At 46.9% G+C, this 23625-nt stretch overlaps 2 protein-coding genes across 6 annotated transcripts; both read left to right on the top strand.

Annotated features, from left to right (window-relative positions):
- The first annotated feature begins 11651 nt into the window (after positions 1-11651).
- On the top strand, positions 11652-23099 carry LOC123878826. Of its 5 annotated transcripts, none has more exons than XM_045926507.1 (7): positions 11652-11949; positions 15378-15442; positions 16783-16835; positions 17527-17968; positions 18382-19654; positions 21081-21325; positions 21411-23099. In XM_045926507.1, exons 2-7 carry the CDS (start codon positions 15438-15440, stop codon positions 22819-22821), a joined length of 3429 nt encoding a protein of 1142 aa, XP_045782463.1. In that variant the 5' UTR covers positions 11652-11949; positions 15378-15437; the 3' UTR covers positions 22822-23099. The 5 variants fall into 5 exon arrangements, with proteins under 5 accessions (XP_045782463.1, XP_045782233.1, XP_045782385.1 ...); XM_045926277.1 differs by having other exon boundaries at positions 16783-17150; XM_045926337.1 differs by lacking the exon at positions 11652-11949 and adding an exon at positions 11962-12211 and having other exon boundaries at positions 16783-17150.
- On the top strand, positions 12670-15371 carry LOC123879149 (tetra-peptide repeat homeobox protein 1-like). Its single transcript, XM_045926748.1, has 2 exons — positions 12670-13834; positions 14099-15371. Exons 1-2 carry the CDS (start codon positions 13735-13737, stop codon positions 14914-14916), a joined length of 918 nt encoding a protein of 305 aa, XP_045782704.1. The 5' UTR covers positions 12670-13734; the 3' UTR covers positions 14917-15371.
- Positions 23100-23625: the final 526 nt, after the last annotated feature.

The following is a 23625-nucleotide window of genomic DNA, read 5'->3' as shown; positions in this document are numbered from 1 at the left end:
ATTCGAATAATTAATTAATAAGTAATCACTTCATTTGCACAACCACAAGAAGGATTACATTAAAGAATAAAAAACACAGACAGATACAAAAGGCGGCCTTATCGCTAATTAGCGATCTCTACCAGGCAACCTTAAAGATTGGAAAGTATAAGGAAAATTAGACTGCAGGTGGTGTGTAATTTACTAATAAACATACATTCAAATAACTGATACATACTAATACATAAACCACTAATACATGTATTAAATAATATGTATAATACCAATATACTAATAAAATAGACTAATATATACTCTATAATCGTACTTAAGGAGAAACTAAAATATGATTATCGTTTCAATTTGTAAGATAAGATTCTTCACTGCAGTTTTAAAGGAGTCTAGTGACTTTGATTTGCGTATGGTCAATGGTAATGCATTCCAAAGTTCAACAGCCCGCACAGTGAATGAGTTGCCATAGAACTTCGTTTTGTGACTCGGCGTTCCTAATACTACAATAGTATTATTCCGTGCGAGTCCGACTCGCACTTGACCACTTGACTGATGTTCAACTCGGCTACGAAATCCCACTCAAAAGTAAATGCTCTGAACTTTGTACTATCATCAAAAAACCTATAAATGCCACCGTTTTAATTTGCCTTAAAAAAAATCTACGTTAAGCGGACATTACTTAAAAACTCACAATGAAAGCTTGTAAGTACACAATAATGCTTAAATTGCAAAAGTGGAGGGGAGCTCCAAAGTTTGCAGCCTGGCGCCATGAATGGGGGGTAATGTGGCGGAGTCCGGCCCTGTTGTGTAATATCATTTTATTTGTAGCTAAGTACGAGTAGGTAATTGATACATGGATTGATAATAATTGTAATTGGGGTGAATGCTCTCTACACTTTGTATATAAACTGAAACGTATTACTTGAACTGGCTGAGCCGCCCGGCTGCGCTCGTGTGGAGCTTCAGTAAACCCTTTCTTACTGAGGTGTACGACCTGCGCGATACGACAAGCGGCGATCCACGACACTGTATGTTACCTAATTATAATATCAGCCAGTTTATTGTTTAGAAGTAGCTACACAATGTATTGTTAAGTACCTATCTACCAAGACGGAAGGTAATTATTAAGAGTTTGATAATTATTTTAAACGGGTTATTGCTCTTCACGCCTTCTAAATAAAGAAATATAAACATTTAATATATATAATAAAGTACTTAATTACTTACTTAATTAAGTTTTTTTGCTACAGCTATTTACTCAATTATTTTTGCATATTTTGACGACAGCTGCAATGTACCTATGTTCCACCTCGTGCGAGTTATCACTGAAGACTTTTCACTTATTGTTTCAGTATTATAATATACCTTCGGTACGGTAATGTACCTGCAGTGTAAGTGCAGTTTTGTAGGTAGGTATTTTTTCTTACACCGTACATTAAGTCTACGAAAGGGCTTGAAAATAATTGAAAATATATTTTAGAAAGAATATACCAGCGAAGTCCTTTCATAATAAGTAAAATTTGAAATTTTTTTATTTCACAATTTTTAGTGGCCCCACTGTACTATAATATGCTATGCCCAGTTAAAACCCTACTGTTTACTAAGCTATTACACTGATCGCGAGCAATTTGCTCCTATCCATTGAGGAGTTCTGTTCTCCATCTCCGAAGATATTCATCAGATCTTCACCTTTATATGGGACCACCTGCACAGTATACCCTTTAAAACAAAAAGAAAAATTCCAAATCGGTTCAGGGGTCTTTGAGTAATCGGGGAACATACATAAAAAAAAAAGATTCCGACGAATTGAGAACCTCCTCCTTTTTTGGAAGTCGGTTAAAAATAATATTAAATAGAATTCTTTTATTTATAATAAGGCAAGCATTATTTAAAACGAGCATTTCTTCTTCACCACGTAGGGCTCTGCGTACTTGACCACAAGTAGGTATGAGTTGGATAAAAATCTATAAACACAAAATAGTATAATGTTTTATCGTAATAATTGGTTTCCGGGACGCCGCGATAACCGCACGTGGTCGCGCGTTGTTCCAACCAGTCCTACGTGTCTACTTGCGCTATGCTCCATACTCGCGTGTGGACGCGTGACAGAACCAGCACGGCTGCTGCAACTGCCGCGGCGAGGTATCGCAGGTCGCAGTGGTCAATTATTTTGACGATTCAAAAGCACTTGTAAGAGTCTACTTGCATAAAAATTTAATCTACATCTATTCAGTTTGCCTGTCTGTCTGTTTGCGCTGAACGGATTTAAATGGTAAATTGGTAGCTGATGCTGCAACTTAGCATACAGGATGGTTTTTTATCCGAAAAAATTAGGGATTTTTCGATTTTATTTCAATCCTCCGTTAAATCTAAACTGACTTTAATAATTCTTTTTTATAAGAAAGTAGAGGATGCTCGCGACTTCGTCCGCGTGGATTTAGGTTTTTAAAGATCCCGTGGGAATTGTTGGATTTTCCGGAATAAAAAGTTGCTTACGACAATTACAGGGACGCAAGCTACCTCGGTACCTTTCATACAAATTGGTTAAGCGGATGGGTTTTTGGAAATCCCGTGGGAACTCTTTGATGTTCCGGGATAAAAAGTAGCCCATGTCCGTCCCCGGGATATAAGCTAACCCTGTACCAAATTTCGTCAGAATTGGTTAAACTGTTGGACCGTGAAAAGGTAGCAGACAGACAGACAGACAGACACACTTTCGCATTTATAATATTAGTATGGAAGTATGGATAGTATGGATTGTGTACCATCAGGTAAGTTCTGTTTAATCTTCGTTAAGATGTGAATGGAACTCCTCAACGGGTGACAGCAACTCGGTCGCGATCAGTATAATGTAGCTCAGTAAAAACGGGACTCGGAACCATAAAACATTGCACGATACATTTTCATTTCTTCCCTTTAATTAGTAGCTGCTTCGATTGCGGTAAAAAAAATAGGTACGAGCACGTCGATGGTAGGTGCGCTATTCAATACGGGCTTCATTGTATGCGGAACATTTCTCGAGGAATGTTCAACACATACCTAACCATTTTGATGGAATATGGCAGGCTCCCCGCGCAAAGTCGGGGTGCTTACATCGATTACGCTGTATGTAATATCATTGCGCGCAAAGCCGCGTGGCCGCGCTCTCACCGGCCTCTACTAGCTAAGTAGGTATAGTGTTTTGTTTAGATAAAATGCGTAGTTGATACTTGATACTAGACAAGAAGAGCTTATTTGTTCTGTGCTACTATGTAGCGGAGTGCAAAGGTAGAGCCGCTGCTAGTGTTGTGCAGCAGTCGCGAGGCGGGCGGAGGGGAGCGGAGGGGAGCGTGGACATCACGCGCGTGTCGCTTATCGCGCGGAGAGCGTACTACTCGTGTTCGCAGCTCGAGTGTAAACAACAACATAGCTGTCGACTTGCGTCATGTTGCATGCGGACACTGTACCGGCAGAGTTGCAGCGCAATAGCTGGCGCCGTTTGTCGACGAGAGCTTCGGGGATGAACCTGATATTATCTTCATTCATTCACTTCATTTATTTGCGTAGATTGATTGAGGTGCAATCTTTTGGCAATAGACATGCTTTTCACGGCTCACCCTTGAATTGATTTGGATGAGATAGAGTTAGCGTATATCCCAAGGCCGGCACACATTTCATCCCGGGAAACCAAAGAGTTCCCGCAGGATTACAAACACTGGAAGTTTCGCAAACGAAGTCGTAAACATCATCTAACAAAAATATTATTGTTCTCATCGATGTAGTATTTCAATCACGCGCGAGTGTCAGCGCAGCGGTACCGCGGGGTAGCGGTACTGCCCGCTACTCGTAGTCCGAGTGGACAGTAATTCGACATGACCGGAGCGAGATGAGATCGACTGCCTGTATTTTCCAAGACATGGGAAAACCGAGAATTTCCCTACTCCGGGTTAGCTTCTATCGAGTTAAACTGGATAACTTTTTTGATAATCTATCGCGGCAGAACGAGGAGACAAGTGATGCGCAGCGCGACGAGTAGAGTGTGGTCGGAGAGGAAGGTCGTGTGGTTCAACAAGTAATGAATACCTAGGTAGGTACTAGCTCATTTTTAAGATTTCGTATCCGAAGAGTGTCAGTAGGTCCCTAAAACTCAGCCTCCGCTATCCGTCTGTAAGACTGTATCTCATCAATCGTAATGCTGCGGCTGCTTTACAATAATGAAATTTTCAAATGGTCGGTCACGGTTAAAAAGTTGAAATGAAGCATACATCGATGTAAGAACATAATCTTGTACGACGGTACTCCATGATGGGAGTGGTAGCCCTGCGTGTGCGAGTCCGCGCGCACGTGATCGCTGTTGAGGTTTGTCAACAGTGGAATTGTACTGTCCGCATATGCAGGTGCTGGTGTCATCCCCGCGTGCTTGGCAGATGCTTGGCAGTTGGCACTTGCCGCTCCCGGTCGATGCATGATCTTACGACGCGCATGATGATGCGCACATCCGGTGACGTCATATGACACCTGTTCTAACTTCAACACGTCACAAACAGCGCATCACGCGCACTTCCGCAGCGAGCCTGTCCTACGCCCAACTAAACTTTAAATATACTTCCTTACTTCCTTATAGCAGCAAAATTTTACAAGTAGTTTTCATACTTATAATACATTTTTTGGTTTGGGGAGTAGGAAAATCCTCATAGATACCAGCGTTCCAGACATGCCGACTCCATTAGGGATTCTGCCCAACGGCCTCTGCACTAAACTACTATTGGTGTCACTCAGAAAAGCAGGTATTATTTAAATTTTTTTATCGAATTATTAAATGATCAAACGAACTTACCAAGTGAAGTTCGATCTTGATTGTCCCATCTTCGGCGAAGAGATTTAATATTTTTCACTTGTAAGTAGTCTTCGCTACGCTTCAACCCACTCGCACGTAGTTTAGCTATATAAGAAAGAAAGAGATAGCATGCTCCCTACTTTCGTAGCAGCCATGCCGGCTACAGGCGTCATTTAGTTTAGAGAATAACAAGGCCTCCAACGTTGATGTTTCGGGTAAATAATAAATAATTATTATAGACGGGGATGGGAGGGACCTTAAATCTCTTCGCCGAAGATGGGACAATCAAGATCGAACTTCACTTGGTAAGTTCGTTTGATCATTTAATTGTCCCATCTTCGGCTCCGAGATTTAATATTTTTCACTTGTAAGATGTTCAGAGCAAATGGAAACGTTGGAGGGCAAAATATTAAACCAAAAACAAATCTAGATTAAACAAAATAAGTAGTTATTTATTATGAAAATTAACATAAAAATTAACCTGAATCTGTATTCCATACAAAGAAAATAACTTAATTAGGCGAAACATTAAATAGTGCATTAGCAAAACCTAAATTATCGTTAGTCAAAGGTCTATTATAAAAATTCGCAAAGGTTGCTGACTGCTCTGACCAGGTAGCAGTCTTTCTTATAGTATCGACACTGACACCTGCTCGTAGTGCAGCAGAAGCAGTTGCAAGTCGAGTACTATAAGCACTAAATATTGCCGTATCGACGCCACTAGCTGTGAGAATTTGTTTTATCCATCGTCCAATGGTTTAGGACGAAGCAGGATGAAAGGGTTTTTTAGTAGTAAGTATAAGTCTATCATCGTGACTAGATCTGCAGATCGAGGTCATCGTTATATAGGATACTAGTGTATCCGCTGGCCAAACGCTTGGCCGTTGTATAAAATAAGGGAGGTCAAGTCTCGGTTGTGATTTGCCTATCCCTGAAGTTTTAATAATATCGGTAATCGTTATAACAATCCTTTCACTGCTCATTTTAATATTTGGGATCCTAATTAACGTTAATGTCTGACATCTTTGTCCAGTAGACAAGGCTAGTAGAACTACTAGCTTTTTAGTGAGTTGTTCCAAATTAAGAGAGCTATTTGGGTATAAGTTTGCAAGGTAATTAAGAGCTACATTTGGATCCCAAGTGGTATCATACTTAGGAAAGGTTGGTTTAATTTTAAAAACACCTTTGAGAAACCCTCTTTACTCGTTCATCTTGGCCCACCTTATTTATGGTAATAAGAGATAAAGCTGAACGATAATTATTTAATGAACCATAAGAGGATACATTCCTGAAGCAATCTGCTAGGAAGTCCAGTAAGTCATAAACCTGAATATCAAAAGGATCTAAACTTTTAGTATTGCAATAGCCATACCATACCATAGTTTAAAGCTAGAAGTATACTGGGATTTTGTACTATTCGACAAGGATGCAAGAATTGTACTCATTGCTGATGGAGGGACTTGTTGCCTGGCGAAAGCTTGCCTGATAATACACCCACCACCAGGGAAAGGCATCGATGAAGAGGATGGGTTTCCCTGTCCCTTTTCCAAAAATACATCGTAGATAATTAAGTATATCTTTATATGTATAAATTATATATATATTCGAAATCTGCATAATGGATTTGATATCAAACTCTAGCCATCTGTCTGAAGTTAATTTTTTCTTGACATATCTACATTTTTCTTTTTTTTTTTTTTTTCCATATCATGTATGTAAGTACTTCTAAATTCGCAACACTTCTTGGTTTTTTTTGTTGGTTATATCTCCTAAATTGATTTGTTTTGACGTCATAATATAGCCTCTAACATACGGGACGGGATTTATATTAAATTTAATGTGTAGTTTGGCAATAATGAGGGAATCGATAAACAAACAAACACACATACATAGCTGCCAAATTCTCTGTCTTACCCTAGTTGGGTACAGAATGGTCTTGTTCGATAAGATTTGATAGGTATTCTCTAGTTCGTTCTTCAAATTATGTATTACATTTTTACAACAGCTATAATCCTTAACTACATACGCAAAACACAAAAATGAAAATATTATATGTATATACAAAAGTTTTAAACTATCTGTAAGAAAAAATTACGAGTATTAAAAATACCTAGTATTGAGATGTGATAGTCGTACTACAATTTCAGGTATATTCTAAATAATCCAATAAGAATTTTCAAAAAACTTTCAGAAAAGTTTCAAAGAATTTTCAGAAAACAAGTGTTACGTCCGTTCTCGGAAAAGCCTCGACCGATACTAGTTTCCTAGTTCGATTCCTACTGCATGTTTGCGCAGTTTTATGGTGTATTTCAAGTTCATTTTTGGTAACAAATAATAATTAAATTTAGATGTTTTCTTTAACCCCTTCATACCATATATTGTAAATATGTTTTACTTTCATGAGTACTTAATTTTATTTATAAATAAAGAAAAATAATCCACCTAAATGATAGTTTTACATGACTATAATTTTATAAAATTATAACTTTTTGGTTTGGATTTTTCTAATTTAAAAAATGCCAATTGAAACTTTGAATCTGTCACTTTGTTAGTTCAGGACCTCATCTTTAAAAAAATATATATGTCTTTGTATGAATTGACCTAGTAACTTTTGATGTAGTGAATGTCAAAGATGAGACGAAACCCAAAATTCACTAATAGTCTTTTGATATTTCAGGCCATAAAATAAAAATAAAAATAAATTGGGAAATATTTTCTTCCAATTTAATAAAACAGGAAATATTCTACAATGTAGTATGAATATATTTTACGTAAATGCAGTGTTTAACAAAATATGAAGCGGCAAAATGGCTCAAAAATGACCAAAGCCGTGTCAACGATCTTAAGCCAAAAAGTAAAACCAAGAACTCGTAAAGAAAAAAAAAATCTTAAATATTTTGTGTGATTTCTGTGTATTGGTACCAAAAAGTAAGCTTCTTTGCGGTCTAGGTTTACTATATAAGAGTTTTTGGTCATTAACTTAATTGCAGTCCTAATATCTTCCATTTTGAAGTGACTTATATTTACAAACTTATTAAGCTTTTTTTTTTTTTTTTTAATTTAAAATAATACGTTTTTCACCGTTACTTTTAGGGACCAGAAAAATACCTTGAAACAAATTGGCCCTTACACGGTTCACATCTACGAATTGCTTGAGAAAAATTAAACTCATTATTATTATTATTATTGGGAAGAGATATTTTTGGATAAGATGTTGGGTCCTGAATTGGTAATTCGGTGAATGGAATTTTATACCCAGAAATGCTATTAAGAACAGCTTCATCATTAGTAATATTTTTCCAAGCTCTCATGAAAAATTTTAAACGACCCGCATGTACCTGGGAACTTATCGTTTCTGCTTCGCCAGCCACGACTGCTTGTGACGTCGAGACGTCGATGGTGGTGGCGTTGACGCTCGCTGCCCGCTGCAAACCGGCTGTGGTTGGTACGCTGTTGAACGGCGCTGGTAAACTTGCGTCGGCGTGAATTTGGCCCCCCTGCCGCGGGTCGGCTGACGTCCGCCGCGGTAGTTCGAGTGTGTACGCGGCAGGGAGGGCTTGAAGTTTAAATCACTTGATGTGGCTGAAGATTGGATAAGTTTCCCCGTCTTCTGGATGCCCCGTGAAGACTTGATGAAATCAACCAATTTTTCTGTCGACCATAGGCGTCACGAGTGAGCGTCTGGTTTCAGATTCTAAATAATGGGAGTCAGCAGTCAATTTACCCGCATCTGCAAGATTTTTCAGAATCGCCGGTGCTTCTATTTGTTTAGTTAGCATGTCCGACATTGTCTTGCTGAGTACTGTAAAAGCACATGCTAGCTGGTTTTGCTTTTTTAAAACACGGGAATCTCTATTCCGGGCCGACTCTGTTAGCATTGCGCTAATTTCTGGATTGAGCATGGAGGGCTTCAGAAGGGGACAGATTTTTGGAAATAAGCATTTTTTTTATTTATTTTTTATTTTTTTAATAATTCGCCCCTTACCTCCTTTTTTAGTCCCTCTTTAAGGAGGCTCTCGAAATCCCCTAAAGCGAGTAAGAGTTCTAGTCGGCACTAGGGGGTGCATTTGTAACCTCTGTCAGATCGGGTACTGTATGTAGATGCTGCCACCGCCGCAGGTGGTGATGGCGGGGGCTCCACGCCCCATACTTCTGGCTCAATCGAGTCAGCCCTGTGTGGAATTTCCACGACAGAAGGTAGCGGTCGTGCTGTTGGTTGCGGGGACCGGGGAAAGTTGAAAAGATAAATAAATAAAAGAAGGGTTAATATCTCGTATTAACTCATAATATATTGCTATTGGTCAATATCTCGTATTAACTCATAATATATTGCTATTGGTCAATATCTCGTATTGACTCGAAGCCGTTTTGTTTTTGTTTTTTTTTTAATTTACGGTCTAATATCACGTAGTAGATCAGAGATATAATTGCTATAAGTAGCCAAGAAATAGCCAGCATGGAAACAAAAAGAATAACTTTTTCGTACATACCTTCACTATCCGATCCGTAATGCTGGCGTCGTAATTTTTCTTCATATTTTCTAATCTTTTTACGCCATTTTTTTTCTTATGCTATGCTTATGCACAGTGCTATGTGCCTTCTTTCCGACATGGTAATTAACTTGAGAAATATTTTATTTTTTTATTATTTTTATTATCTTTTACTACGTGCGGTAGTCGCGCGCGCACGAAAACGAATGACGCCTGTAGCCGGCATGGCTGCTACGAAAGTAGGGAGCATGCTATCTCTTTCTTTCTTATATAGCTAAACTACGTGCGAGTGGGTTGAAGCGTAGCGAAGACTACTTACAAGTGAAAAATATTAAATCTCGGAGCCGAAGATGGGACAATTGAAATGTCCTCTCAAACCAACACAAAAAACACTAGTTAAATGTGTAGAGGTTATCCGAGAGTTTTAATCTAAACAAACTAATGCCAAATTAAATAATTTAATTAGAGCGTGATTGCTATCACAATATCTAATTATTCAGTTCACAATCCAAATACCGAAAATATGCGATATCGCTCCGAATCTCAGAAGGAGAGTGAACTAAAACACGGTAATATTTATACATACCATTACCGTGACTAAAACCTTTGAAACACCCGTATTTATGCAAGTTCAATCTTGTTGGCCTCCTAGCAACAGATTGTATGACATCGAATGAGCCAAATATCGATTTTATCAAACTACCTGCATTAGATAAATTAATAATTTTATATTATTGTTGACAATTCAAATCAATTTTTAAAAGTAACCTTACACTACATTGATATATATCGGTATATGTACATCGATGCCTATAGACCAAAAACCTCCTCCGCTCCTTCACTAATACAAATACAAATACAAAAATATTTATTTCGGTATAAAACAAGTTTACATATAACATAGAAATTGGGACCGTCCCAGTAAGTGACTAGTATTAAACTAGTACTTGTGGCGGGCGGCCCCGCTCTTCCATAGCATATTCTGTTACAATGGAAATAAATAAGTAGTTTCTAAAAGTAATAAGCAAATTAATTATTAAACAAATGAGAGTAAAAAATAAGCAATAATAGGTAATTTTAGAGTCACTGTATCTTTCAGGTCAGACTTTTGCATTTCACCTGAAAGATACCTCTCTTTAGACGTTGTCTTTTCTCCGTCTATATCATTTAGTTCTTAATTATTTTTTTCATTATAGTATGCAGTATTTTTCAACGCATTCCAGTGTGGTTAACTCGACAGCTGAGGAGTGGCCGCCAACACCACGTGCTGTGGCGTGTCAGCACTATATGGGGTGAAATGATAATAGTCATCATGAAGGCTGTCTGTCTGTCTGCTACATGTTCACGGCTAAGCCGTTAACCGCCGCATGTATAGCTCGAGACATTACAATCATCAAAGAATTCATACGAACAGGATCCTTTAAGTACTGAATTCATTCAGTAAATCGTTAATTCTAGTTACTGTAACCTTCACTTGTCGGGGTGTTATAAATTTTTAATTTATTACACTTTTTTTAACAAACAAACAATTATAATTAGGTATGTGTAAAGTTTAGTGATCAGTATCTAATAGCAGTTTTACGAGTACGATGTAAAAACTGTGCTAATAGTCAGCAGCGATCCCATGGTTGGTAATTTAAATTAATAGATTTCCGCTGAATAAAACACAAAGTACCTCCCCAAGTTGCCACCCGGCATCCACCTGTGTGTGCTACCCGGCACCCACCTGTGTGTGCCACCCGGCACCCACCTGTGTGTAACAAGCCGAGACCACCGACGCTTAGTGGCAATTTTCATCTAATTACGAATTCGGTTGAATAAAATATTTTTTTTTTTTATTAGCTCAGCTCAGTTGCCCCACAAGTCACAAGTTACCCGTTCTGTAATGGAAACCCTGAGGCACAGAACACCCTGAGGTATCTACCTAGTAGGTACTTGCCTAACGGTGTTCGTGAACCGGGTCGCGGCTGCCTGCTACATTTGGCTGGTTCAAACCACATACGCGTTCAGAGACCCTTCCCTTTTGAGAGATCCCTTATTTTGGCATCCCTTTTTAGAAAGACTTGAGTAACCGGTATTATAGGTAGTTAAAGTATAGTTAATGAGAAATCTATACAACGACCATGTTAAGAAGTGGGTTACCAGTTAGCCTGTATCAGGCCAGATTGAAAACTTCGGCGCCGGCCGGCCCCCGCTCCCGGCCCCCGGCCCCGAGCCGGAGCCACCGGAGCTGCCGGAGCTCCGAGCCGTGCCACCACGTGCCACCGAGCCGCATATATACAATAGAGTGTCGTAGTTGCGTCGTCGATGTTGTTGTTGTACAAGTGAGCGGCGCTTGCGTCACGCGCGCCGCTCCGCCGCAGCGCCCCACAGTCCGCGCGCCGCCGCGACGCACGCCGCACGCTTCTCGTGTCGTCTACGACGACATGCTGTGACGAACCACATCAGTGGACGAGTTGAACCCCATATTTATATGGACGCACTTGCAACCTTCTGGATTTTTAGTGAGTTGATCAGTGTCGGGCCAGTGGTGCAGTGCTGGTGGTGAGTGCGACGGCATGCCCCTCGGCCGGCGCGGGAGCTGCGCCGGAAGTGCAGTGTTATGACCGCAACCACGGCTCTCCGCCCAACTACCGAGAACGGATTGTTTAGGTAGGCGCTACAGTGCACAGTCATCATCATCACCATCGCCGGCTCACCGGCCCCCACTGGCCGGCTCTCCTCTGTTGTAGGCCAACTGCACCAGCTGGTCGAGTGCGGATTGGCAATCTTTACACCTTTGAAAACATTACGGAGATTCACTCGCAGTGATGCTCCCTGTCCCTACCTACTTAATTGCTTACAACGCGTATAACTCCGAACAGTTAGTCGCATGGCTGGGAACGAAGCCTGGACCCCCGGATAGAAAGCCGAGGTAGTAACACTGGACTACCGCCGTTTATGCTGACTATAGTGTATAGTAGCTTATTTTACGGTTTACAGGACCGACTTATAATAAAATAACAAGCTCAGCGGCCGACGAGCGCGCTCGCACGCGACGCGCGACGCGCGACGCGCGACGTGCACGATTCAATCCTCGCCGATGCACTTCTGTCAAACCTACTTCTTGTTGAAGTTTTATTTAGAGTGGAGAAGGGAAAAGCATGCTGTTAATTGTTATCAGTCATGTCTAAGAATCACCATTAATTACTCGTTTAATGAATTTAAAATTATACATCACTAGCTGACACCCGCGACTTCGTCCGCGTGGATTTAGGTTCTTCGAAATCCCGTGGGAACTCTTTGGTTTTCCGAGATAAAAAGTAGCCTATGTGCTAATCCAGGATATTATCTATCTCCATTCCGAATTTCAGCCAAATCCGTCTAGTAGTTTTTGAGTGAAGGAGTAACAAACATACACACACACACACACACATACAAACTTTCGCCTTTATAATATTAAGTGTGATTCTTAATACACAAAAATAGACAAATTACGTAAATTAAAAATAATCACATTGAGGACCGGTTAAGGGTAACTACTAACTACCATGATATTATTGAAGTGCCATCGAGGTCGACTCCTTAACACAAGTTTAGTGCAAGTTATACATATAAATATCAACTCAGTAGGTAGGTACATGTCTTAGATGCTGCACGTCCGGCTGAGGAAACTGCTGATAATCTTCAAACGGCTGAAACCGCATTCGAATCGGTCCATGGGTTTGGGGGAAGCTGCGATGCCACAGACAGACATAGATACACAAATACAGTAAGGCCACCCGCCCACGTCACTTTTTGTAGGCTCCGATAATAATCGGGCCGATGTAATCGTAGAAAATTGTAGACCGCCCTTATTGTAGAACCTATGCGTTTCAATATCGCAATCTGCATGTTTAATTTTTCGCCGACAAAAAGTCAGTCACCGATTATATCGGCCGCGGCCGCCGCGCGCGCGGAACGCCTCCGACCACTTAACATCTCTTTTTTGAATCGAAGGTTAATAAACGGACAGATTTATAATTAAAGCGATCACAGCGTCACCCGCAGGCCGCAAGCCACGCGACGATAGCTTCTAATGTTGGCTACAGGAGTGGATTCCGATTATTTTCATGTGACATATTCACAATCTGTGAACTACAAAGTTGCACAGCGTCTACCTACTACCTACCTACTCGCGAACAATAAAACTGTCGCTGCTAAATAGATAACTAATGAAGTTTCCCACGCATCAGTCCGCGCACGCCGCGCGTCCGCGTCGCGCGTCGCGCGTCGCCTACTCTCCAGCCACAGAACTACAAACAGTGAGATACAAAACGTCTGAACCACGGTTCCAATTACAATAACAAATGAAATAATGTGTGCAGTACTTAATTTAATTGTACGAACTACGCAACTGTTTGACGCGACGAGTGGCCTCACTGCGCACACATTTCGAATTTGGCGAAAATTCGTAACATGGCAAATCTTCTAACCAGTTGCCGTGTAGCCGCCACATTCGAAATTCCGCGAATGTTTTACACTTTAAGGTCTGGCCGCTTGAGCCTTGAATCTGCAGGTATCTGTTATTTTATACAACTTAATTCTTATGCATAATACATCATAGTAGAATAGATTCTATCAGCAGGCAGCAGGTTGTCTGGCAACATCTAGCCCCAATTAAGTGATTCATTTTTGTTAAAAAATCCTTTAAATTTTTTTATTACAATACAAAGATAATTGCGACTAAATTTTGCCAAAATGAACCCTGCTGTAATCTATCCTACTGTCATGTATCATTTAAAAAAACAAGTTTTATCAAAAAAACAAAATATACCTGCAGATCCTAGCGAGCTGCCGGATCCTAGCGAGCTGCCGGATCCTAGCGAGCTGCCGGATCCTAGCGAGCTGCCGGATCCTAGCGAGCTGCCGGATCCTAGCGAGCTGCCGGATCCTAGCGAGCTGCCGGATCCTAGCGAGCTGCCGGATCCTAGCGAGCTGCCGGATCCTAGCGAGCTGCCGGATCCTAGCGAGCTGCCGGATCCTAGCGAGCTGCCGGATCCTAGCGAGCTGCCGGATCCTAGCGAGCTGCCGGATCCTAGCGAGCTGCCGGATCCTAGCGAGCTGCCGGATCCTAGCGAGCTGCCGGATCCTAGCGAGCTGCCGGATCCTAGCGAGCTGCCGGATCCTAGCGAGCTGCCGGATCCTAGCGAGCTGCCGGATCCTAGCGAGCTGCCGGATCCTAGCGAGCTGCCGGATCCTAGCGAGCTGCCGGATCCTAGCGAGCTGCCGGATCCTAGCGAGCTGCCGGATCCTAGCGAGCTGCCGGATCCTAGCGAGCTGCCGGATCCTAGCGAGCTGCCGGATCCTAGCGAGCTGCCGGATCCTAGCGAGCTGCCGGATCCTAGCGAGCTGCCGGATCCTAGCGAGCTGCCGGATCCTAGCGAGCTGCCGGATCCTAGCGAGCTGCCGGATCCTAGCGAGCTGCCGGATCCTAGCGAGCTGCCGGATCCTAGCGAGCTGCCGGATCCTAGCGAGCTGCCGGATCCTAGCGAGCTGCCGGATCCTAGCGAGCTGCCGGATCCTAGAGTCATTTCCTTTGATGTAATCAACACGAATATTTGGCAAATGCTTTGCGTTCATATCAAATCATACGTTTGAATTTGAAGCCGGCCACACCAACGAATCTTTGCCGAAGATTTGTCGAATGTTCGCCAATGGAGCCACGCCCTAACATCGAGGAGTCCCCAGTGGACAGTATACGTGCTCAGTTACGGTCTTATCGGTCTTCTATAGGATACAGATCACCATCATCAGCCTGTGGACGTAGGCCTTCTCTGAAGAGCGCCATCACACTCAGTTCCCACTAGCAGCCTCTTTATATCGTCGGCCTATCGTGCCGGAACACGTCCCACATTGTACGCAGGCGAGGCCTGCCCGCTCTGCTAGTCTGTGAGCTCGCTTCTCTTGCGTCGTACATGCCCTGTAGTTGAAGTTCGTTATCGGCTTCAAGCGTGCAGTTCGTCGGCCACTAACGGCTGCGAGCGGTGCACGCCTGAAGCCTAGAGTTAGGTCATACAGTGAAAGTGTCAGATTGTAAATGCTCGTTCGCTTGTCCGCAGAGCCAGAGGCCGGCGCGCCGCGCACTGCCGCGCCGCGCACCGCCGCGCCGCGCGCCGCACATGAGGTACGGACGCCATACGCTTCCGATGACGCGAGCGACACGGACTCGGTACCGAACGGTGGTGCCACGGCGTTGCGCAGAGCTGCACGGCGCGTCGCGGCATAAACACCAGTTAGCCGCGTAGCGACGCGCCGTGCAGCGCCGCCGTAATGCCGGCCTTCAAATAATTACTTATTAAGAAAGAAAGCGACTCTGCCTCGTCAAAAATTTGAAAACAGTGCCATATAGCCGCCATATTTATTTTGTCAAAGGCTGTACGTGGTAGGCTCACACGTTGTAGTTGTAGACTCAGGTAGAATGAAACACAAGGCAGAGAATCTCGTAACAACTTAACTTTATTAATTCGGTAGCATGTTTATACAGCCTACAGGGCTGGTGTAAGAGCACGACAGAAAAGCAAACAGCGCCATCTAGTATGTCTTTTTGTAACTAAATTACCTAACTTCGATTTCTATATAAATCTTAGACTTTGACCTCAACAAAGGCAGTGCCCGAGATCTGGTGTTACTTGGCAGCCCAAATAGACCGTAGTTTGTGCTCCAGCTGACACAAATCATCGGCTTTAAAAGACTTAAAAAATTAAAGTTTATTAACATTTCATACAAACCTATACTTACATTTTTTTTAGGGTTCCGTTCCTCAAAAGGAAAAACGGAACTCTTATAGGATCACTTTGTTGTCTGTCTGTCCGTCCGTCCGTCCATTGTGTCTGCCAAGAAAACCTAAAGGGTACTTCCCGTTGACCTTCGTGAAATTGCATGAGTCTTCATGAGTTGAGAATCATGTTTAGCAGATAGGTAGGTCTTATAGTACAAGAGGAATAAATCCGGAAACCGTGAATTTGTGATTACATCATTAAAAAAATAGTTAAAATGTGTTTCCAAAGTAAGATCTATACCAAGTTGGGTATCATATGAAAGGGCTTTACCTGTACTTTCTAAAACAGATTTTTATTTATTTTTATGCATAATGTTTTTGATTTATCGTGAAAAATGTCGAAAAAACTACCCGAGTACGGAACCCTCGGTACGCGAGACCAACTCGCACTTGGCCGTTTTTTGAATAATCACACTATCACACTTCACACTAATATTATAAAGGCGAAAGTTTATATGTGTGTGTGTGTGTATGTTTGTTACTCCTTCACGCAAAAACTACTGGACGGATTTGGCTGAGAATATAGATAGATAATATCCTGGATTAGCACATAGGCTACTTTTTATCTCGGAAAATCAAAGAGTTCCCACGGGATTTCAAAAAACCTAAATTCACGCGGGCGAAGTCGCGGGCATCGGCTAGTAATTTATAAATTCCGGTGAAGCAAATATTTTTCCATATTTCAGGGGGCAGTCCATTGCGCTCGCTCTACTGCTTGTCGTAGCCAACTTCCGTGATGGTGAGTTTCGTCCCACAGGTAGCCGCTCGCACAGAGAGAGACGCGGGCGCGAACAGTGTACCATTGCGCTCGCTCTACTGCTTGTCGTAGCCAACTTCCGTGATGGTGAGTTTCGTCCCACAGGTAGCCGCTCGCACAGAGAGAGACGCGGGCACGAACAGTGTACCATTGCGCTCGCTCTACTGCTTGTCGTAGCCAACTTCCGTGATGGTGAGTTTCGTCCCACAGGTAGCCGCTCGCACAGAGAGAGACGCGGGCACGAACAGTGTACCATTGCGCTCGCTCTACTGCTTGTCGTAGCCAACTTCCGTGATGGTGAGTTTCGTCCCACAGGTAGCCGCTCGCACAGAGAGAGACGCGGGCACGAACAGTGTACCCTTGTATGTCCCCGGCTGAGATACTCTTCCACATTGAAGCCGAGCTTTCGCGAGCGGTCGCCGCCTCGAGCACACGGGCACTCCCGAGGTGGACGAGCGATCCTCGACGACACGAGGAAGCTCCGAGCATTCATGTTTTCAAAATAAAAATAAAAAATTTGATTTTTCCTGGAAACTCTATAGCAATTGAGTTCATACAAATAAAGGACCCAGGTAAGTTGATTAATAGCAAATTGAAGGATTAATATTACTACTACAAAGTGAAACTAAATATTTTTCACATGGACTCGTTCACGGCGTGCACTGTGTCGCAGGCGGAGGAGCGGAGAGTGCGGAGAGTGCGGAGAGCGAGGACGCGTCGCTGGCGGTGACGGCGAGCGCGGCGCGCGACTCGGCGCTGGCGCACCTGGTGGCGTTGGCGCTGCGTGCGGAGGGGCTGCGCGCGCACGTGGCGCCGCCGCCCGCCGCCTGCGCGCCGCCGCACGCCGCCGACGCGCGCGCCTGTCGCGACGCCGTGTTCGCAGCGCTGCTGCGCGGCGCCCTGCACGCCGCGCTGCTGCTGGCGCCGGCCGCGCGCGCGCCCGCCATGCAGTGGGCGCTGCGCGACGCGGGGCTGGACGAGCTGGGCGACGCCGCGCCGCCCGCCGCACGCCGCTGCTACGCGCCGCGCGCCGCCGCCACGCGCTCGCTGCTCGACCTGGCGGACGCCGCGGCGGCGGCGCGCCACCATGTCGCGCCCGAGCGCCTCGCCGACCTGTGAGTACCCCCCTCCGCTCTTCCCGTAGAGTATTGAAGTGAAACTCATGGGTTCGCATCATCGAATCCATCACCGCGTAACTGCAAATCGCTCACTGCGCAGGTAATACATTGATGAGATGCCAAATATGTAGATCGATTATATTGCGTAAGTTCATAGTTGAAGACAGTAGTATAGCCATACACTTCTATGCAAGAGAGCATTTATTTTTGTATGTTTGTTAATTTAATAAAAGACTTAATAAAAGGTGAACATTTTACAGCAAACATTGTAGACCAAAGCACTAGATAAAAACTGAGATGGCGTTTGAAATTTGCAGCCCAAATGGACCGTAGTCTGTATACAGTGAAGTTTTTATTTCTGTCGGTAGTTAGTTCCCACTGACTTCTAATTATTTTTATTTCGTTACCAGCGGAAACGCGAGCGTCTCGTTCGTGCCGCCGTGGTGCGTGAGCGAGCGCGCCGCGTGCGCAGACGTGCTGACCGGCACGCCCGGCGACCTGCACGTGCTGGCCGCCGCCGTGCGCGCGCACCGCCTGTGCGCTGTCGTGCGCAACGCGGGGCCCGCGCTGGCCGCCGCCGCGCCCAGCCCCACCGCGCCCTTCCTTGTGTGCGACTGGGAGCCGCGCGCCGCCGCCCGCGCGCTCGGCCCGCCGCCCTGCGACCTCGCCGACGACGCCGACGAGTGCCCCTTTGAGAGTCGCCGCCTCGTGAAACTGGTGAACGCGCGCGAGCTGGCGCGCTCACACCGCGCGCTGCGCGTGCTGGCACGACTACGCCTCGACGCGGCGCAGTACGCCGAGCTGATGCGCCTGACGCGCCGCTGGGGCCCCGCCGCAGCTGCCGCGCGCTACGTGGCGGCGCATCCGAGCCGCACGCTGGCACGCGAGGTGCGCGTCGCCGTGCTGCTGCCGGCCGACACGCGGCGCCAGGCCTTCGACGGCGCGGCGCTGGCGGCGGCCGCGGCGCTAGCGGAAGCCGAGCTGGTGGCGCCGGGCGCGCCGCTACGTTTCAAGGTGGAGACGTACGACGACCGCTGCGACGCGGCGCGCGCCTACCGCTACCTCAACGACGCGCTCAACTCGCGCGAGTATGAGTCCCTGTCGGCCGTGCTGGGCCCAGCGTGCGGCGCCGCGTTCGCGGACGTGGCGCGCACGGCGCCGGGACCCGTGCACTCGCTGCCCGCCGTGGCGTACACGGCGCAGGCGCCACCAGCCGCGCTGCTGGCGGCGGGCGACGCGCGTGAGGTGGCTACGGTGCTGGGTGCGCTATTCGTGCAACTGCGCTGGCGTCGCGTGGCCGCGCTCAGCGAGCCAGCCACGCGCGCCGCGCTGGCCGCCGCGCGCCTGCAGGCCGACGTGGTGGCGCACTTGGAGCTGCCGGACGCCGCCACGCCCGAAGTGCGCCTGCTGGCCGCGTGGGCGCAGCGCGTGGCAGCGGCGAACGCGCGTGTGCTGCTGGTGTGCGCGGAGGATGCGCGGGTCGTGCGCGCGGCGCTGTGCGCGGGGCACGCGGCGGGGCTAACTCCCGCGCGCGGTGCCGTGTGGCTGCTGCCGGCTGCGCTGCCGCCGGGCACGCTGGACGCGCAGCCGGCTGATGCGTGCGATGCGCGCCAGCTGGCCGAGATGCTGGACGGGCACCTCAGCGTGGCGCCGGAGTGGGCGCTGCCGTGGCTCGACCACGCCGTGAGTATCTACTATACTACCTACCACATAAAAATAAAAATAGATTGAATTCCAGCAGTGAAATTTGTTTGTAATGTTTTGCAATTATTTAATTTATTTTTTATTTTTATTTATTTAATTATTTAATTAAAGACTTAATAAAAAGATTTTGTAGACCAAAGTACAAGATAAAAACTGAGACCAAATAGACCGTAGTCTGTGCTAGGGCCACGCTAGGGCTGAATAAAATAAAGGCTAATTTATTTTTAAGATTTAAAAAAAATCGGAGGTGATAAAAAGGTTAAACCTATATTTAATTTACATAAAAAAAAAAAAAACCAATGATATTTAGGAAAAGCTTTAAAAAACCGTACTGACAAGAAATGACATTTTTAATTTTCATGGCCAAACTCAATTTTGTTTTTTTTTTTCCTAAAGTACAGATTACTTTAATTACAGACTTAATAAAAAGTAAACATTTTTACACCAAACTTTTGTAGCTTTATTGGGTACGACAGACGAGACACTAACAGACAAACGAACGGACGTACCGCGAGGGATTAGTTACTGGCTCCTGAACCTTAAAAATCCCGCCAATTGAGAACCTTTTCCTGAAGAGAATTTTGAGCGGTGTTGATTTCTTAGTCAATTTAAGTCCCAACCTGAGATAATTAATTTATTCGTATCCCAAAGTTAAACTTCATGATATCAAAACTCGACTTGCCCCTAACTGAGTACATGAACGGACAAAACCAGCACGTGTTTCAAAAATCCCGTTCTTACGGAGACATTCTTCATTTCCACTCCATAAAATTTCGAACTTGGAACAGCCCTAGCACACTACGGTCTATTTGGGCTGCAAAATTTCAAGCACCAGTCTCAGTTTTTGTCTAGTGCTTTGGTCTACAACAATTGGTGTAAAATGTTCTTTTATAATTAAGTCTATATATATAGAAATCTATCTATACTAATAAATAAAAATACTAATAAATAAAATTGGAGTGTGTGTCTATAATATCGAAATAACTACCGCCTATTAAGGTCATATGGTTATTTGAACGATACTTTAACTGAATCACACGTTTATATTTTTGTCTGTCTGTCTGTCTGTCTGTCTGTTTGAAAAGGCTAATCTTCGGAACGGCTGAATCGATTTTGACAGGATTTTCACAGACAAGTAGAGAATTGACCAGGGAGTAACATAGGCTACTTTTTTAACCGACTTTCAAAAAGGGAGTTTTGTTTTTCTATCAATGTACACCGAAATCTCCGAGATTTCTGAACCGATTTGCGTCATTTCTTTTTAATCGATAGAAGAACTTTGCGACATTGTTTCATAAAAAATTTGGATTCCAACTCCTCAATCCTGATGCTGCAGGGGATCTGACCAATGCACGCGGGCAAAGCTGCGGGCTAGTAAATAAATAAATAAATTATTATTTTTCAGGAAGTGAATGCAAACGCTACGGAAGGAAACGACGCTGAAGCGGCGGACCCTTCGGAGGCGCGGCGTCGGGCGTGGGTGGCGCGCTGGCGGGCGCAGTGCCTCCTGCTGGGCGTGCAGTGCGCGCGGCCCGGCCCGCACGCGCCGCTGCTGTACGACGCGCTGCGCCTGTGGGCCGGCGCGCTGGACCGCCTGGCGCGCGCGCGCCCCGCCGCGCTGGCCGACCTGCACGACGCCGCTCTCGTGAGGTGAGGCCCGCCGCCGCTGGGCGTGGTGACGCGCGACGCCGTGCGTGCGCATCTCGCTGACTCAACTCGGGCCGTCTGTTCGCAGGACCCTAGTCGCCGGCGCCACGGAGACCGAGTTCGAAGGTGTAACGGGGCGCTTCGCGTGGACGAAGGGCGACGCGCCGGCGCGCGCGGCGCCGCTGCTGCTGCTGCAGTGGGATGACGGCGCGCACCGCGCGGTGGGTCGCTGGGCGGACGGGCGCCTGGCGCTGGGGGCGCTGCGCTGGCGTACGGCGGACGGGCGCGCGCCCGACGACGGCGCCGAGCCGTGCGCGCTGCGGCCGCTGGCCGAGCTGCTGCGCGTGGAGTGCCGCACGGCGGGCGCGGCGCTGGCGGGGCTACTGCTGGTGGCGGGCGCGGCGGCGCTGGCGGGCGCGGCGCTGCTGTGCCGCCGCCGCGCCGAGCGCGCCTACCGCGCGCGCCTGGAGGAGCTGGGCCTGCACGCTCTGCTGCCCAAGGCGCTGGGGCGCGATCGCTGGGAGCTGCCGCGCGAGCGCGTCGTCATCAACCGCAAGCTGGGCACGGGCGCCTTCGGCACGGTGTACGGCGGCCACGCGCTGCTGGACGGCGGCTGGAGCGCCGTGGCCGTCAAGACGCTGAAGGCGGGCGCCAGTACGGAGGAGAAGCTGGACTTCCTGGCCGAGGCGGAGGCCATGAAGCGCTTCGAGCACGAGAACGTGGTGCGGCTGCTGGGCGTGGTGACGCGCAGCGCGCCCGTGTGCACCGTCATGGAGTTCATGCTGCACGGCGACCTCAAGGGCTACCTGCTGGCGCGCCGCCACCTGGCCGGCGCCGCCGACGAGCGCGAGCAGGTGTCGGCGCGTCGCCTCACGGCCATGGCGCGCGACGCGGCGCGCGGCCTGGCCTACTTGGCGGCGCAGCGCTACGTGCACCGGGACGTGGCGGCGCGCAACTGCCTGGTGGGCGCGCGCCTGCAGCTCAAGCTGGCCGACTTCGGCATGACGCGCCTCGTCTTCGAGAGCGACTACTACCGCTTCAGCCGCAAGGGCATGCTGCCCGTGCGCTGGATGGCGCCCGAGAGCCTGGCGCTGGGCGTGTTCTCGCCCGCCAGCGACGTGTGGGCGTTCGGCGTGCTGCTGTACGAGATCGTGACGTTCGGCGCGCTGCCGTTCCAGGGGCTCGGCAACGGCGAGGTGCTGGCGCGCGTCAAGGCGGGCGGCACGCTGCCGCTGCCGCCCGGCCTGCGCCCGCAGCTGGCGGGGCTGGTGGCGCGCTGCTGGCAGCGCGAGCCGCGCGCGCGCCCCGCCGCCGCCGAGCTGGCCGCGTTCCTGGCCGAGTGGCCGCGCCTGCTGACGCCGTGCCTGGACGTGCCGCTGGACGCGCTGGCGCTGGACGAGCTGCCGGAGCCGGAGGGCGAGTGGCGGCTGCCGCGCTGGGCGTCGTGGGCGGCGCCCGCGTCGCAGGCCACCGACACCACCTACCTCAGCACGGACTGACCGACACTACCTACCATTCCAATCCAATTCATTCTAGTCAAGTTTAGGAGCTCACTGTTAGAGTTAGATGTTGAGCAGCTAAGATGTTGAGAAGCTATAGACTATAGGGAAGTCACAATTTTATGTACGCGTGTGATAGACTTTTTTACTTCCAATATCGTCTCGACGGACCGCTGGCGGCGACCGGCGGCGAGAGAGAAAGAAAATGATATGTTGTTATTATAAAAAAGATCATATTTTGTAAAATAAAATTTATTTATTAAATGCTTGCCGCTTCAGATGCTGTTTATATTACCTATTTAATAGCTGCCCTTATACTACAAGTTCATTTACGTGTGAATCGGCTTTCGTGCGGGAAAGAGCGCGCATGTAAAGCTGAGCGAGGAGCGAGTGGAGCGAGGGATCGCTTGTCAGACCACCCGACGACGCTTGCGCAATAATCACTCGTGCTCTCCATCCTACGAGCCCGTGCGCAGTGCGCGTCAAACATCTTTGGACTGACTGACTGACTGACTTGACAAGTAAGTAATTTAATGTTGCTTTGTCATCCAGTTCCAACCCATGTTAAAATATCAAGCCTCCAGCTGACCGGGAATTTATCGCAGGATTTGTTTGTACCGGGCAGAGCAGACAAACAAACCAAATTTCTTCTCGGATGAAAATTAAGTACGCGGACGATCGCGCGCGATTGATTTAAAAAAATCCGTCGCGATTGCACGTCGCTTCCACGCGCTCTATCCTGCTCACTTCAATAGCGAGCGAAAGAGCACGCAGTGAGAAGACAACTAATTAATGACCTATTTG

The sequence above is a fragment of the Maniola jurtina genome, chromosome 1 (assembly GCF_905333055.1).
Source record: "Maniola jurtina chromosome 1, ilManJurt1.1, whole genome shotgun sequence".
Taxonomy (NCBI): Eukaryota; Metazoa; Arthropoda; class Insecta; order Lepidoptera; family Nymphalidae; genus Maniola; species Maniola jurtina.
Note: the sequence above shows the minus strand (reverse complement) of the source record. Positions and strands in the feature narration are given on the sequence as shown.